The sequence below is a fragment of the Cylas formicarius genome, unplaced genomic scaffold (genome assembly GCF_029955315.1).
Source record: "Cylas formicarius isolate icCylForm1 unplaced genomic scaffold, icCylForm1.1 PGA_scaffold_8__14_contigs__length_24414737, whole genome shotgun sequence".
Taxonomy (NCBI): Eukaryota; Metazoa; Arthropoda; class Insecta; order Coleoptera; family Brentidae; genus Cylas; species Cylas formicarius.
In genome coordinates, this window is record NW_026844361.1 from 16,361,345 (window position 1) to 16,377,750 (window position 16,406).

General features: G+C 35.5%; 2 protein-coding genes across 2 annotated transcripts in view; both read right to left on the bottom strand.

Annotated features, from left to right (window-relative positions):
- Positions 1-8,124: 8,124 nt before the first annotated feature.
- Positions 8,125-16,406, bottom strand: part of LOC132706477 (uncharacterized) — a 30,872-nt gene continuing 22,590 nt past the window's right edge. Inside the window, 8 exon segments of the mRNA XM_060677828.1 lie at positions 8,125-9,365; positions 9,420-9,578; positions 9,631-9,801; positions 9,850-10,272; positions 11,423-11,613; positions 11,672-11,861; positions 14,170-14,286; positions 14,491-14,910. Of these exon segments, the coding sequence (XP_060533811.1) occupies positions 9,306-9,365; positions 9,420-9,578; positions 9,631-9,801; positions 9,850-10,272; positions 11,423-11,613; positions 11,672-11,861; positions 14,170-14,286; positions 14,491-14,910 (1,731 nt within the window). The 3' untranslated portion in view covers positions 8,125-9,305.
- LOC132706145 (uncharacterized) lies at positions 13,569-15,945 on the bottom strand. The gene is made up of 2 exons (XM_060677302.1): positions 14,491-15,945; positions 13,569-14,438 (listed from the first exon to the last, which is right to left on the bottom strand). The coding sequence occupies exons 1-2, from the start codon at positions 14,845-14,847 to the stop codon at positions 14,250-14,252; spliced, it is 546 nt and encodes a 181-aa protein (XP_060533285.1). The 5' UTR covers positions 14,848-15,945; the 3' UTR covers positions 13,569-14,249.

Genomic DNA, 16,406 nt, shown 5'->3' on the forward strand with positions numbered 1-16,406 from the left:
CCTCTGAGCCTAGAATGACAACTATGTTTCACTTGTTTAATCAACAAACCGATATTACTTCTCTGCTACAACGATAACATGACTCAACTACTATCAGCAACCTACCAACATGGACGAGAAACTCAAAGATACTGCGGCTGAATATCAAAAGTGTATCTTGCTCTAGTGGTCTTGTAGGAATCAGCAGTAGAGATACAACACTGGTCACCACGATTAGCTAAAAATATCACCGTCACGAGCTGATCGGGATCCTGTTTTGCAACACTTACCAGCATATCCACCGAAAATCTATTATTGTAAGTGAGAGCCAATTTCTGAATCAGCCGGTAATAACTCAACAGATTCAAAATGTTATCAACGGCAGATTTATCGCTTCTATTCGGCACAACCCAAACCATTTCCGAAATAGATTTCAACCTTTCCGTTTCGACCAGCAGACTCGCGTTAAGCGCCATCAGCCTGATTCGTATAAGAAACACCAGATGCATCAGCAAATAGCCGTGGCACAAAAAGATTAAATTTAATACGTCGAAGGCGATAGACTTAAACACGGAGCGAGGGTCAATTGTGCTTATTACCGCCATGTTGAAGAAAATGATGGGAAACGTGGTCAAAAATCCTGCCATAATAATTTTGAGGCAATATCTGCGGTGCTGTCGGTAATTGGTTAGGGGAACTGCTTGATCGATCTACAACCAGAAGTAAAATCTTAGGAATACACAGTTTTTTATATTGATATTAAAGTGTATATTAATGTTTTTGTAGTTACATACCTAAAATTGTAATAATATTATTGTAAATTTAATTTATTCTTTTGTCAATTTTGTTCAATAAGTTTGTGAAACTCGGGATTTCTATCCAATAATTTGAACAAAGTTGAGGCTGAAGTTGAGGTTGGCGTCTTTGGCGACTCTTGTTCAAATACATTTCCGATATTGATTTTGTAATAAAACATGATCATGTCTCACTTTTCTTCAATACTAAACTGCATCTTCAAAGGTGACTAGTGAGTTTAATCAAGGGACGAATCTAGATAAAGATCGATAGCTATGAAAGGCTAGCGAATCCTGAATCTAGCTATTGAATTAGTATTCTCAATACCAAGTAACCAAATTTTTCAAATTGGTACATCTTTACGTATAATTAAATGGGCTCCAAAGGAATTAGCAAACTGTTCGAGGGAATGAAAAATGACTATTTTGAATACATTTTTTAACAGATCAAATGTAAGATTCACAACCATTTGATTAAGGTTAACCCACATTATCCAAGCATAAAAAAAAAATTGCTCTGAAATTATTTATATTGTTGCACTTAAGAATACATTTCATGTGTAAAAAATAAAAATTCGAAATATACAAAAAAATACTGCTGCGTAAACGAACCACTGGGAAAAAACATTAAATAATGTTTTGGGGCACATAAGATGTAACATATAATTTATACATAAATATACAAAGAAAGTTCGAATTCGACAGAAAACAACTAAAAGTAGATTGTTTTCCAAATAGAACCTGATTTGATACTAAAAAACGCATAACATTTTATGGTAACACCCGGTTTCATTTTTGGTGATATTTTACAAAGCATGAACTATGTAAATGCACATTACACTTATTACAAACGTAAATTGTGTGGCTGTGGCAGATTCTACATCTTCTTCGGGCTTTATTAGCATGAACAATCATGAGGCGACCTTGATTATAATAACGCACTTCATCTATGGCTGGTGCAAGATTTCTTTGAGTAATTGTTTTATCAGTTTTTAAAAGTCGCAAAGCAATGTAAGATTTAAAATTAACCTGGGAAATTTTTTGTTCGTTGACAATATTATAAAATTTCCATGCATTCACTACTAAACTATCCACTGAGTTACAAAATAAAGGCCACCACCATTTTTTTCCAAATACCTGGCACCTGTAATTAGCAATTCCGTTTTCATATAAACCTACCCCATCCATATATCTTATTGTATTTGGCAATTATATAAGGTTGGGGTATATTTACATTTTTCCATTCTTTTTTTTTATAGCGTTTCACATTTTGGACAAGATCTGCACTAGAAACATTGCTTGCCACAGTTACAACTGAATTGTCGTGCCAACGAACAATAGAAATGCTGAAAAATAGGTTCCGCGGTCTTTTATTCCAAATGATTTACAATTTTATTGGACATTTATTTGTTCTATTTTCCCGGATGGTACCGGTGGCAAAAAAACCATTATTTTTTAAATAGTTTGAATGATAAAAAAAATTGTCAAAAAAAATTTGATGATTTACTGGCTTATCTACAACATAAAGCAAACTCATGACAACGTTACCGCCAAGACCACCATATAAAATAGGTACCCTTCAGATGAACAAAGGCGCCAAAGCTTGAAGCCGAACGATTTGTTCATCTATGGATAAGTTGAACGAAAATATGTGAAACTGAAGATTCTTTTTATTTATTACGTCAAAGAAGGGTCTAACTTTTGAAAATTTATCATTTTAATCCAACAGATTATTGCCAGATAAGTGCAAGTTTTGCTTTATCAATTGGAATCTATTGCGACTCATACATTTTTTATAAGATCAATTCCTTTGTCTTCATCAGTAGACCAATAATGCTAAATATGTGGCAATGAATGATAGCCCGACATCGATAAAATGCCTACAAAATTGAAAATTTCATTTTTTGACGAGAATTGATGGTGGTTATTGTCCTGAGCATATTTTACCGAAAATTTAAAAATCAAATCAATCACTTCGTTATCAAAAAACATAAAAAATATTTCAAACGGATTTTTTCCAGAAAACCTATTTTTTAGTTCCCCACATGATCTAAATTCATCGGATATAGGTGTGTGAGTGTACTCAATCTGAACTTTCTTCTATTTGACAGTAGAAGCAAGCCTGTGGTTTGCAGAAAGCATACGCCTTCTTTTGAATTCCAGGGTTTCATCATCCGATGAGTCCTATTCAGGTTCAGTAGTTGATGTGTATGTAACTCGAAAGTTCCAACTATATCAGTTGGTTCCACATTTATGTTATTGTTCATATCTTCTTCGTCAGTCGAGGTATCCACGTCGGGTGGAACATAGACCGCGTCCATATGTTCCGTAAATATTTTCAGTATAAATTTACAAGGAATGAAATGCTACAAAAAAAAATACGTAAATCCAAATAATACTTACGACTTTCATTGTTATTGTCCTCATCCATCAAGATCTCCTCCTTTTTCACTGCACAAGGCACAAACTAATACTAAAGAACACGCTAATTGTTTAATGTTTATTCTACATGCGCTGACTTGTCTAGATTTACAATAACAAAGTTTTGGTTAGTTTCGTTTCGCAGATAAAACCAGTGGCACCAGTAAATATTTTCAAAAAATAAAGTATAATCAATATAGTATTTCCAATGTATGTTTTCTGTGCAAAACTATTTCCTGGCTGTGACAAAAAAAATCATAGAATAGGTGGTGCATTAACGCACCACTGGGACAATATGGGTTAAGATTGTTTGGTTGCTTATAGATTTCAACTGATTTTCGGATTTTTCGTTGGTAGAAGAACTGAACACATCCAAAAATTTTAGTTTGATCGAATACAATTTTATGGGCGGTTTTGTGATTGTGTTCGGCAATTGCCGATGAGTTTGGTAACTCTGTAAACCCCTGGCACCTCATATGGAATTTTTGATATCTGATCATTGATGTTTTCAATAGAAGGAAGGAGAACAGTGGCACGTGCGGGGTTGTTTTCGTTCTCGTTGTCTTTGGAGGATTGTGGTGAAGTGTATTTTGTGATGGAACGCTTAGTATCTTTATTGTAGAAATTATTAGAGAGAAGAGCAGAGAGCAACAGGGAAAGAGAGTTGACAAATAATCATTATTTTTCATCTTCGATCCCGCAAACACAAAATTCCGTTTGAGATACCACATATTAAGCATTCCATCACACAATACACTTCACTACAACCTTCCAATAGCAATCCTACAATTGCCGAAAGCAATCCTACACTTGCCACTGTTGTCCTTCTTTACATTCAAAATATCACTGACCAAATATACACAGTCCTAAAGAAATATAACGTCAAAACCAGAATGACCACTTATTCAAAAATCTCTCAACAACTTCGATCCGCCAAAGACAAAATTTAAAATAATTTCCTAAATCCTAAATACTGCAACTATTTTTTGAATTTGTTGAATTTATACCTTGCAGCACATCTCCGAAAATTTCTTCACAAACCTTGCCCTGCCTGGCGTGTGCACCATGCTGTACAAAGCTAACATCAAAATCATAATATTCTTCACCAGATCGATACATGTCGTGTATATATCTTCAGAAAATGCGATTGATTGTCGTATCATGAGAACATGCTCACTCGACAGCACAGCTAGAATTCAAATGTCCATACGATGTCGTGTGCTATCTTAAACGTTTACCGTAAGTAACCGCTAGGGCGTAACTCAGGATCAACAAAAGCGGTGAAATCTCCAGTCTGTACCTTTTGCCTAAGTTGATAAATTTAAAAGGAAAGAGGCCTACAATTGAACAGATTCTACATATGGGCTCGAGCACTAGAAAAGCTTCTCGAGATAAGAAAACCCCTCCGAATTGGATCTGTAAATCGCTTCAAGGTGATAATGACCTCTAATAAAATGCGTATTACCTCTCTTTTTCTTAACACGTCAGAGGTTCTCATGTCGGCCGCATCAAAACACCTTTGAAAGATAAAACATCTTTGTAACGATCGTTTGACGCTAATGACTGTTTGGTTTGAGTGCATTCTGAGCAAACTACGTTGATGGTTAATTAATCATAGAAATGCGCTTGAACGTGTGTATTTACCATTAATAAATAAAATAGTAAAATCTAGATTTTCTCTTTTGCAATTTGACCGTGCATGGACATAACATTTTTTTTTGGGATATCATAGTTCGCTTTATATTTATCTTTGCATTTAATTTATTGTTCTTGTCTCACTTTTGTTTCCTGCTTAAATTTGATTTTTAACATTCACTTCAAACTCTTTTATTGTAGTTGGATTAAGATCAATGATCACTCAAGAATACAATGTGTACTAGATTCTTTTTTTTTATACAGCCTATTATAGCTACAGGTACAGGGAACTTGGCGCAGTTGATAATCGGCTTCAGATATACGATCGGTCAATTGTTTTGGGAAATATTGGTGAAAAACCTCTATTAAATTCAAAAGAGTGAAATTGACAGTTGTCAAAATGTCTCAATCGTATTTCGTTATCTCCCAACCCGCCTTAACTTTCATTTTCTTATGAGCGCCATATTTAATTTTTGATTTCTGGAAAGAGTGTACAATTTACGATTCAGCGAACACAAAAGATTTCATTACACTTTATAAAGTTAGGTCTTAGTTACATAATGATTTATTTGACATTGACATTAATAAGTAACACATAAGGAATCGCATAAACGCACTGAATTTTCAATAGAACATGAACTTAAAGAAATCCTTCTTAACAAGTCAGATGTTTTGTGCAATTATTATTATTATTAATTTACAGAATTGCAAAATAACGTTGAAACATTTTTGACAATTGATGACTGTTAATGTTTCAAAATGTGTCCAAAACTTTTTGACTCCAGAGGAAGAAATCCCAGGGCGAAAGGTCAGGGGATCTAGGAGGCGAATATATTTAATGAAATTCGTTCGCATTTTCATTTTCAGTGAATCCGTTTCTAGGTTGTTCGAGGGCTCCAAAATTAATTACAATTTATCTGAATTGGGTTTTATGAGGCTGCCATCGTGACATAGAGGAAGGTGGGGGAAATAATAACGCCTGAGGGAAAACTTAAATAAACAGTGGGATTTAATCACAGAGTTTCTTTTAAATTATTAAGTTTTCTTATCTGTCCAACGAATTCACTAATCAACATTTATATTTTTTTAATAAATTGCAATATAATGAAAGAAAAACAAAATCATTATTATCGAAACTGATCACATTTAAAGCCATGTTGACTGTCCGTCAGTACAATTATCGTGAGCCCATTTTTTGCATTTGTAGCACATAATCCGGTCTTCAATGGGGGGATCTATACATTTATCACTTCAAAAAATAGAAAAATAGTTTTCATTTTCCTTTTCGTCTTTTTCATTCTCTCTTTTTTCTTTCGTATTTTAACTAGAGTCACTAAAATCTTCAATGTTGTTGAAATTCTTTAATACTCTTTTAAAATCTTCTCACATTTCCGTTTTTTCGTTTGGGTTCTTTTTTTTTAATTTTTCCAGTTTTTTCTTAATTTCTTCTGCTTTAGCTCTTTTTCTGTTTTCCTTTCCTTCCTATTGTTATTGCTTAATGTTATGTGTTGGATTTATTGTTTATTTTGCGGTATATGTAGCTTTTTCGAGGTTATTGGAACGATTAAAAACGTTTGTCAATAATTCGACTATGTCGTATTGTGTAATCGGTAGTCCAAATCGCTCTGTCAAGTTATTCTCACAATCTTGATTGTGTTCCGTCTTGATAAGGTCAAAATATGTCAAGTCCAAGGGTTGGAGTCTGTGAGGTGTATGGTGGCATTATGATTCCATGATCTCTGCAGAGCGAGAACGCATCAAGACTTATATGACTCTCATGGTTATCTAAAATGAGCAAAACGGGGCCTTCCATTGAAGGCTTTGTATATAGTATAAAGTGGTACTGCCAATCTACAAATAGGTTCTCATTTATCCACCCAGAGTCTAACACAGCTCCAACCATATGAGGGTTACTACCTTTTAGTAACTGTGGATTCATACGCTTCCTTTTAAATATAAAAAATGCACAGCACTCGCTGCCTTACCAACTTGTTTCTGACCTTATACCGCCACTATTTTCTGATTTCTTCGGACAGTTGTTATGCCTGTCTCATCGACGTTAAAGGTTTTATCAGGTCGAATATGAATTTTGTTTTGAATGGCCTTCAAATGATCATAAAAAATGTTAACGTCAGTTTCATTAAATGCAGTGATAGGATTCGGTGATGTCGCCTCAGGAGTCCTCAGAGATATGCTGGGAGGTCTGGCTTTTCATGAAATTGTAGTACCAGTCTTTTCCGGCTAGTAGAAATTGTGAGGACGTTTGTTCTTCTCAGCATATTGATAAGTGATTAGGCGAATTTTTTTTATTATTAGGCCATAATAGAGTTTACTGCATTTGATGATATAATAGACATCGTCTGAAATATAAATCGTCTGAAAATAAAGGTTTTCTTCCAGATCTTGGCTGTTTTATCACTTCTTTCTTAAGGTGGTCAAATACAGTTGTTTTTGTCAATAGCCATTTTAAGATCTTCTAAATCTAAATTGTACTTGTGCTTATTTTCGTCATGTGATCTCCGGCGTGGCGACAGGTAAAATATGGCTCTCTGTTTCTAACATATTAGAACCATTGAATTCGGCATTACCCCTCGATCGCGTTTCCCCCCACTCTGCCCTACCAAATGCCTTGTTGAGGTAATGTCAGAGCTTCTGGGTAACTGCAAGTACAACGCTGATATATCAAATTTTTCAACAGATTTCAACAATTTGTTTGTTACGTTTATGATTTTAATGAGAGAAAGCGTACTACTTATTAAGAAACAACTTTGAATTATTTATTGTCAAAATCAGAACCTTCTTTTGGTGAAAAAGGGGGACAAATAAATCATAGCCTACTGATAAAATAATTAAGACCTAACTCTAATTAGCAGCAATAAGAAAAATAAAAGTTAAGTTGGGAAACCAAAGATGATTGATACATGAGACATTGAGACGTCTTAAAAAATATCTGAATAATGTCACATTTTGACAGCTGCCAATTTAACCGTTTTCGATGTACTGGCGAATTGACCCATCGCAAATCTGAAGGTTATCAAATGCATCAAGATTCCTTTAAAACTCTTCCCATTTAGTCTTTGCTGTAGCTATAATAGAGATGCGAGTCCTTGCCACATTGTATTTGTCCAATACTTACGTTATTTACGCATATCTCCAGTATCCAACTTCTAAAAGTTTTTTTTTCTGAAAATTCTGAGAGCGTTAGGGTCGAATAAAACGAATTTAAACTTCACACAAATTATTCCAAATGCAAGATAAAGTACACTATTAAAATTATTTATCATATTACCGGAAATTAAAAAATAAACAATTTAACACAATAAAGAACTTGGCAAATAAATAATAAAATAAGTTGGTTCTGTGCTCAGTACCCATTATATACCTATGGGTATAACGTTTGATAAACGACACTTTAGTCACGAGTTTATGTTGGGCGGAGTGAATGTTTATCAAAGAAGTTTTTCCTACGAACATTAATTTTTGGGTACAATTTTACAAAACATTTACGAATACATTTACTCAGTAAAGTGTGACATGACAAGGAACACACAAAATTTCGCAATATCGCACGGTAACAATTAGTTAAATTCTTTTTACATAAAATTTTGTTGCTAATAAACAACGCATTTACTTTGATTTAATTATAAGGGCAATTAGCCTGAATTTTCGACAGGAGCAAGAAAAAAAAAACCTAAAAATCGGGTGCAAAATTAGAAGGTTACAAAATCTCGAACAACTATACGGACCTATGAAGTACAGTGATTAAAAACATTTTTAACCATACCAAATTCAGGAATCTGTGGCATGCAAAGAGTTTCCACCAAATGGGTCAAAAATAAAAGGAGCAACAAGAATACACCGCTTTTAAAAACGCCAATATTCTTCTGACCATAAATCAATAAATTAAATTTCTTTAGAAATGATTGTAAATTATAACAATAATTTTCATTTTAAGAAAAATAGACAGGTGAAATTCTGTACTCCCGCCACTGGTGTATTTTTAAAACATTGTGGATTGATGGATAGTACATGTGTGCCAAATTTGATTAAAATATCTAAAGTGGTATTACAGATATTAGAAGAATATATTTTATTATTCAAAACTTTACTACCCTATATCTGAGAAGTTAAGCCGTTTTTCTTTTTAAAGTGGACTCCTTAATTATTGACATTCAATTAGAAATAGTGCGCAGAAAATATAGTACACGTCCAAATGCGAGAAAAAGGCTTTCGGATCGATACTGTTGTCCCATAGAGTCAATCCGATATCAATCGCGGACATTGGCAGTACAGTTAGGGGTACCAGAGTAACAATCATCAAGAACAGTGAAATATTTGCTGCTCTTGAAGGATGGAGTAGTATCGATCCATAATAATACGATAAATACGATACCTAAGTCTACAAACTGATCAGTTTGATCAAACGTGTGCACCTGGTCACTAATTTCGATGTACGGTATGAATTGCGAAGGAATCTTAGGAAACGTTGTTGAACTGCAAAATGATAACCAAATAAGTCGAAACGACTCCTGCGACCTGCAAATGATGGTTTACTGCTAGGTTACTCTTACACTACTAGCTTGACATTACGGATGTGATAAGATTTCGGTTGATCGTAAACAATCCGCTCGCTTTAAAATTAATGCTGCAGTGGGCCATGTACGTCATAAACTTCTCGACGGCTTTTCTTGTTTCCTCGTCGATGTCCAACATCAGAAGGGAGGAGACCGAACTGTTGATCAGTTGGGTCTAAAATAAAGTCCGCGTTTATAATGCCAAGCGGCTCAAGCGACCACAATACCACGTTGAGACATCTGTGGCATGGTTCGATGAGCAACAACAGCGTCGACGTGTGGGCAGCAAGCCAAACGAGCTGAACACTGATAAACAACCAGTCACCCCTCTGAGCCAACTCGATTAACAGGAAATAGGGAGTGACGGTGAGGTGAATCAGGCAACTCAGTGTCAAAGACTGAAACGTAGCTATCCATATTGTGTCACTTATATAGGCGATACTTACTAACACCCCAAATGATGGACTGTCGTTGAACACGTCAACGGAATCCTTAATTTTGCGATACATACTGAGCCACACTATCATTCTTCTTGCCGAGTTAAGATGTTTGCGAGAGGTTACAAACGTTAGCTTACTGCTGAGGTATCTCCTCTCGTCAATCAGTTGCTTGTGCAACGAATCCAATCTGATATTTATGAACAGTGCCAAATGCCAGACAAAGATCCCGACGAAAACCAGGTTGTAGTAGAGTATATAGAAACAGCCGTAGCGGCTGAAGAAGACGAAGATGTCGGTGTCGCTAGCTGATATCGACATGAGCGCGTCGAACAAAAACAGAGCCATGGAGACCAACACCACGGTGACTATAGCAGTGACGGACTTTCTTCGGTACGCTTTAGAGTCGACGATGGGTAGTTGACTGTCTATCTAATACAGGGTGTCCGAATATGAGTCAAAGTATATTATTTGTTTCAGAGAAAAAAGTTAAATACGAAAGTCATAGATGAGACAAAAAGAAACGATTTAAAACTATTTTGAAATATACTGAGTGTTAACCACTACATAAAAAAGGGGATACTTAGATATCTTAGATATTTTTGAGTCGATTATAAAAGATAAACTTATCGCTTACTTTGCGGGAAGGAAATTATTAACAGATTCCCAATTTGGTTTTCGGTCGGGTGGGTCCACCATCCGTGAATTATACACATTTGAGGGTTTGAGGAGGGCTTGTCGACTTCAATAACGATGTGCGACCTCAGCGAGGCATTCGACCTCGTGGATACTAATATACTTCTTTCTCAACTTGAATACGACATAATTCGTGAAAATATCCTTGCCCTTTTAAAATCTTATTTGACCGGAAGAAAGCCATATGTGGACTGGAGTGATCGGGAGTCTACTTTGTTAAACATTACTAGTGGAGCGCCTCATGGTTCCATCCTTGGTCCACTTTGGTTTATAATATACATAAATGACGTGATATTTGCAACAAATGCTGCTTGCAGTATACCCTATGCGGATGACATATAGAAATATCTGACTAATTTAAATAAAAAGGCTGTCACTACACTATCCCTGATTGAGCAGTGGTTCTCTGCATATAAACTTAAATTAAATTCCGATAAAACAAATACTATAATTATATTATTATTATTATTATTATTATTATATTATATATTATATATTATCTATATTATAATTAATGTAAATATATTATACAGGGTGCTCCAGTTAATTTTTTCGCGAAAATTAATATTTTTCATTTTGACTCACCCTGTATAAACGATTCGAACTAACTTCAAGACAAGTATTGGATAAACGACAGCACCATTTTATAAAATTTTTGAGATAATAAAATTGCAACTGTCGGAAATGGCGTCAAATATATATACGAAAAATGACGTATTGACCATAATAACCATGATTATAAAAGGCAGTATCTACTAATGCAGTAATATTAAATTTAACAAAAATATGTTTGGTTACCACCATATTTATGAATCACTTTGTATATAATTTTTGTATTTAACAATTTTTTCTAAAACAAATAAGAACAGGGAAAAGAACAACTTACTCGGGCCCAAATTTTAAGCAGCTTCCAAAAATTTCTCACCCTGCAGGGGTTCGATATCATCGAATACAAGGCGACGCAAACGACAGAGTTTATATCGCAGAAGGCCAAGTAGACCACTTTGGGCTTCTTTAGACGTATGTTGGGCTCTCCGATCGTCAAGTCAACTAGCATTCCCCTTACCAAGAATGCGGCTGACGAAACATTAAATGGTGAAAGAAATAATGACAATTAGAATCAAGTTGCACTCACTTAATGCCATTATCAAAAAGTAGCTGTAACATAGCAGGGCTCTAGAGTACTTTAACTCATAACGGGTACCAAATTTAAGGAAAGATACCGGAAAAATTCCCATTACTCGGCTGGTTATTATTATAGGTTGTAGAATTTCGAACTGCTCTTCCGTGAGATTCATTTCCATCGATTCGACAGAGGTAACTGCCTACGTACTTAACTACACCGCGTTTTAATATAAATGGCACTCTAGGCTTATCACATATAATAGTTGACATGTTCACAATTCCTAACGCATTAGCGTTGATAAATATGTATTTAAATTAGAGTCCCATGAAAACATATTTCAGTAGAGTTTATTCTTATTAATTCTACGCAGCACAATTTGGAAATGTCATGGAGGCTCATTAATGTATTTAGCCACCGTCGAGAATTTGAGAATGCAGTTAAAGGGTTAGTTTTTTTTTGGTAATGTTTATATTTAGTCCGGACTCTTAACCGCATATCGGATATAATCAATCGGAGTAGTATTAACCTGTATTAACCTGTGTAGTCACGGTTCTTCAGAAGATATTTAATCGAATAATGCAGGTGGGTTCCCTGCTAAATGGCTAATATCAGTTTCTTGTTCATTTGCCAAAGAAGACCAATTCAGGTGAGGACCACAACATAATAATCAGCCTGATGATGTTCTTTAATATTATCTTCTACAGAATCTCAGTAAAATGCGAAAGCGACATTGGATCAACACAGTTTGTATTCAATTCTGCGGTTCGTCAATTACGAAAAAGAGTTCGACAGCATAACCTCATTCAAATCCTAAATAGACTCGACGTAGAAGGTCACGCGAGGGTGTGTTCTCTTCTCACTTCTCTTCAATTTGCATTCCCACGACATCTCTTAGGAAGCAATGGGCCTTAAGGTGAATGATGTGGGGGTCAACAACATACGTTACGCTGACGACGCGCAGGATTATCGGCGATTACAATAAGAACATGAGCCTTAGTATGAACACCAAGAAGCCACACATACACTATACATCTGACATGTAGTACTGTATGGTATGGGGCGATGGCCTAGGGTACTTCAAGAAAAAAGAACAGTGATATATAAAAACAGCAGGGTCTCATTTTCCAAGACAAGCTGAAATATCGTCTCAACTTAGATGTTAAATTAAATAGGTAAGACTACACCTCTCTGCCAGACTCTTCTCATTGAATTGTTTTTTATAGAGCTATCAATTCGACTTTCTGCTATTACCTATTTGTTTTTATTACCTTGCCATCGACACCTAGAGCCTTTCTGAAGATATCTTGCATTTGGGCTGATCGAAAAGTTTGATTTTAAAGAAAGCTTCTCGAGTGAAGCAAACTGTTCATCGCCAATCACATCTTCACACTTTTTATATTTTCTTTCATTTTAAATGTAATCTTCACATATGTTGGCGCTTGTTTAATTTAGAATAGCAAAAAACGCCAATCGAAATTATACGTACGCTGATCCGTATAGTCTCTTCAAGGTAATCTCAGTTCTTCAGTATCTAGTATCGTCCTTCATTGACTATTAGTTATTGACGGCAGTGCAGTTTCAATGATGGTCAACGTTATTCGTTTTATTCTTCTATGGAAGATAAAGAAAATAATGATAATGATAATAATTGATGGTCTTATTGCCGTCCTGGGTTTTCAACAGTTTCCATAATTCGTCGGCTTTCAGTAATTAATTTTTTTCTTGTTTCGATAGACCAATCATTTTGGATACTCGTGTATCTACGTGCTTTCACCTATAATTTTATATTCTAGACGTTTTCCTTTTTAAAAACCTAATTACCAGTACATTTGTGTAGAGTGATCCCCTTCATTTTTCGGGCCTATCCAACTGAATAGTCATTGACTACTTTAGAAATGAAAAATAAAACAAAAAACGATAAAAATAGCTTTGGTTAGTTGACGTTAATATTAACAACTCCTCTGTAGTCCTTTTTCACCTGTTGCAATTTGACAATTCTTGTGTGTCAGTTTCCACAATTCTTCTTGCATCTTTACAAATTTTCTTTGCAGATCCCCATTTTGCCACATTCGGTTGGCAGTGAAAGTACGATCACATATGAATATAAAAGGATTATTCGTGTTACCATAGAATGTCAGAGACATGTATTTATTTTAATTAGCTTTAATAAACCACAGTGAACTAAGCTAGGAGAATACACTTTTTGAAGATTTCGTTTTACTACTAAAACGAGGTGAAATGCAAACGTTGTTGTTGAGCAAACAAATGAGTTGCGTAGCAATTAGCGCTGCCATTTTAAAACCAATTCCATAAACACCTGAATCAATCATCTGCGGTTTCAGTTCTGCATCGCATCAGAGTCGCTTATAGATTCGCTTACGGTTCAGTACAAATAGTCCGCAAACTGAAAATATTATTTCGTATGTGGGTATCTTCTTACTAAAGTCCAAAAACTGAAAATTAACCTAATATATCACCGACATCCAATAATGTCCCCAACAATTTACCGCTTCTCTAGTAGAGCCGTCGACATCCAAAGTCCAGTGCGATAGTTTTAGTCTTCTGTGCTTAGAAGAATAAATGTGTTTCACCTTTTTAAGCAACCAACCAGCATTACTTCTCTGCTACAACGATAACACGACTCAGCTATCATCAACAGTCTACCCATATGAACCAGAAATTCTAAGATACTGCGGCTGATTGTTAAAATTTTGTTTGGCTCCGGAAACCTGGTAGGAATCAACACTAAGTACACCACACTGGTCATCACGATTAGCTAAAAATATCAGTGTCCCGAGCTGATCGATATTCTGTTTTGGAACACTTACCAGCATATCCACTGAATATCTGTTATTGTAAGTGAGAGCCAGCTTCTGAATCAGCCGGTAAGACCCCAGCAGCTTCAGAATATTATCGACTGCAGATTTATCGCTTCTATTCGGCACAACCCAAACCATTTCCGAAATAGATTTCAACCTTTCCGTTTCGACCAGCAGACTTGCGTTAAGCGCCATCAGCCTGATTCGTATAAGAAACACCAGATGCATCAGCAAATAGCCGTGGCACAAAAAGATTAAATTTAATACGTCGAAGGCGATAGACTTAAACACGGAGCGAGGGTCTATTGTGCTTATTACCGCCATGTTGAAGAAAATGATGGGTAAAGTGGTCAAAAATCCTGCCATAATAATTTTGAGGCAATATCTGCGGTGCTGTCGGTAATTGGTTAGGGGAACTGCTTGATCGATCTACAATCAGAAGTAAAGACTTATTAATACACAGTTTATATTAAGGTATATTTTATTATTTTTGTAGTTATATATTAATTACTTAACTTCTGGATTCCTCCTGCGTCGGTTTTAGGTGAAACAAACTTGCTGACGTTTCGCCAACTATCCCGTTGACTTCTTCAGAGCTTAACTGTATCCGCTAATATATTGTTTGAATGGGGCGGAGCCAAATGAGCGGCTTAAGCACCGTCTTGGATGACTGATTCCCATATTGGTGACAGGTAAAACATTGAGTCGCTGTTAAGATTGTTAGGTTGCTCATAGATTTCTATAGACTCGCGGATTTCTCGTTAGTAGAAGAATTCCATGCCAGAATTTTAATTTTGTCGAATAGAATTTTATGATCGCTTTCGTGAGTGTGTTCGGCAACTACCGGTGGGTTTATTTGTCTTAGTCTTAAGGCTCTTTCATGTTCTTGGAGCCTAGTTGATATTTTTCGTCCCGTCTCTCTAATGTATTTTTTATCACATGTATGCATAGAATGCTGTAAACTCATCACAAACGGAATTTTGGATATGACGGAACGAAGATGTTGAGAGATTTTGGGACAAGTGGTAAATCTGGTTTCGACGCTGTATTTCTTTAGGACTTTTGGTATGTTGTCAGTGATGTTTTGAATGTAAGGAAGGACAACAGTGGCAAGTTTAAATGTCTATACACCCCAACATAGGTTTTACCAGTGAATTAAAAACTAATAATAACCTCCCATTCTTAGATATTTTTATCACTAGAAAATCAGACCTAACATTATGTCATTGTGTTTACAGAAAACTTATGCACACAAACCTATATCTTAATGCATTGTCACATCACCATCCAGCCCAACTCTCTTGTTGACAGAGCCGTAAAACTATCTCAGCCAGAGTCACTGAACCCAGAATTAAAACACATTACCTCTGCTCTTCTCTCCAATAATTTCCACAATAAAGATATTAAGCGTTCCATCACAATATATGCTTCACCACAACCATCCAATAGCAATCAGGGCGAAAGCAATCCCACACTGGCCACTGTTGTCCTTCCTTACATTCAAAACATCACTGACCACATATCAAAAGTTCTAAAGAAATATAACCTCAAAACCATATTTACCACTTGTGCAAAAATCTCTCAATATCTTCCATCCGTCGAAGACAAAATGTCATTTCAAATGTCAGGAAATGAAAGAACCTTAAAAATAAGACAAACTCATCAGCAGTTTCTGAACACAATCACGAAATCGGATATAAAATGTTATTCGACAAAACTTAAATTCTTGCATGTAATCAATTCATCTACCAACGAAAAATTCGAGAGTCTATAGAAACCTATAAGCAACCTAATAATCTAAACCGTGACCGTGAACAAATTACAATGTTAGATAATAATCGGCGTTGCTTGATTTGATACGTATAAGGAACAACTCGGTGCGTCCGTTGAAACATATTCCTGTCCAAAACATCACAGAGCCACCA

Bases quoted from the DNA above. Each gene is read 5' to 3' on its own strand.
- LOC132706145 (XM_060677302.1), bottom strand. From the start codon at position 14,847: ATGGCAGGATTTTTGACCACTTTACCCATCATTTTCTTCAACATGGCG. The intron at 14,439-14,490 runs GTAAGTGTTCCA...TGATATTTTTAG, and splicing joins GATATTCAGTGGATATGCTG to CTAATCGTGATGACCAGTGT.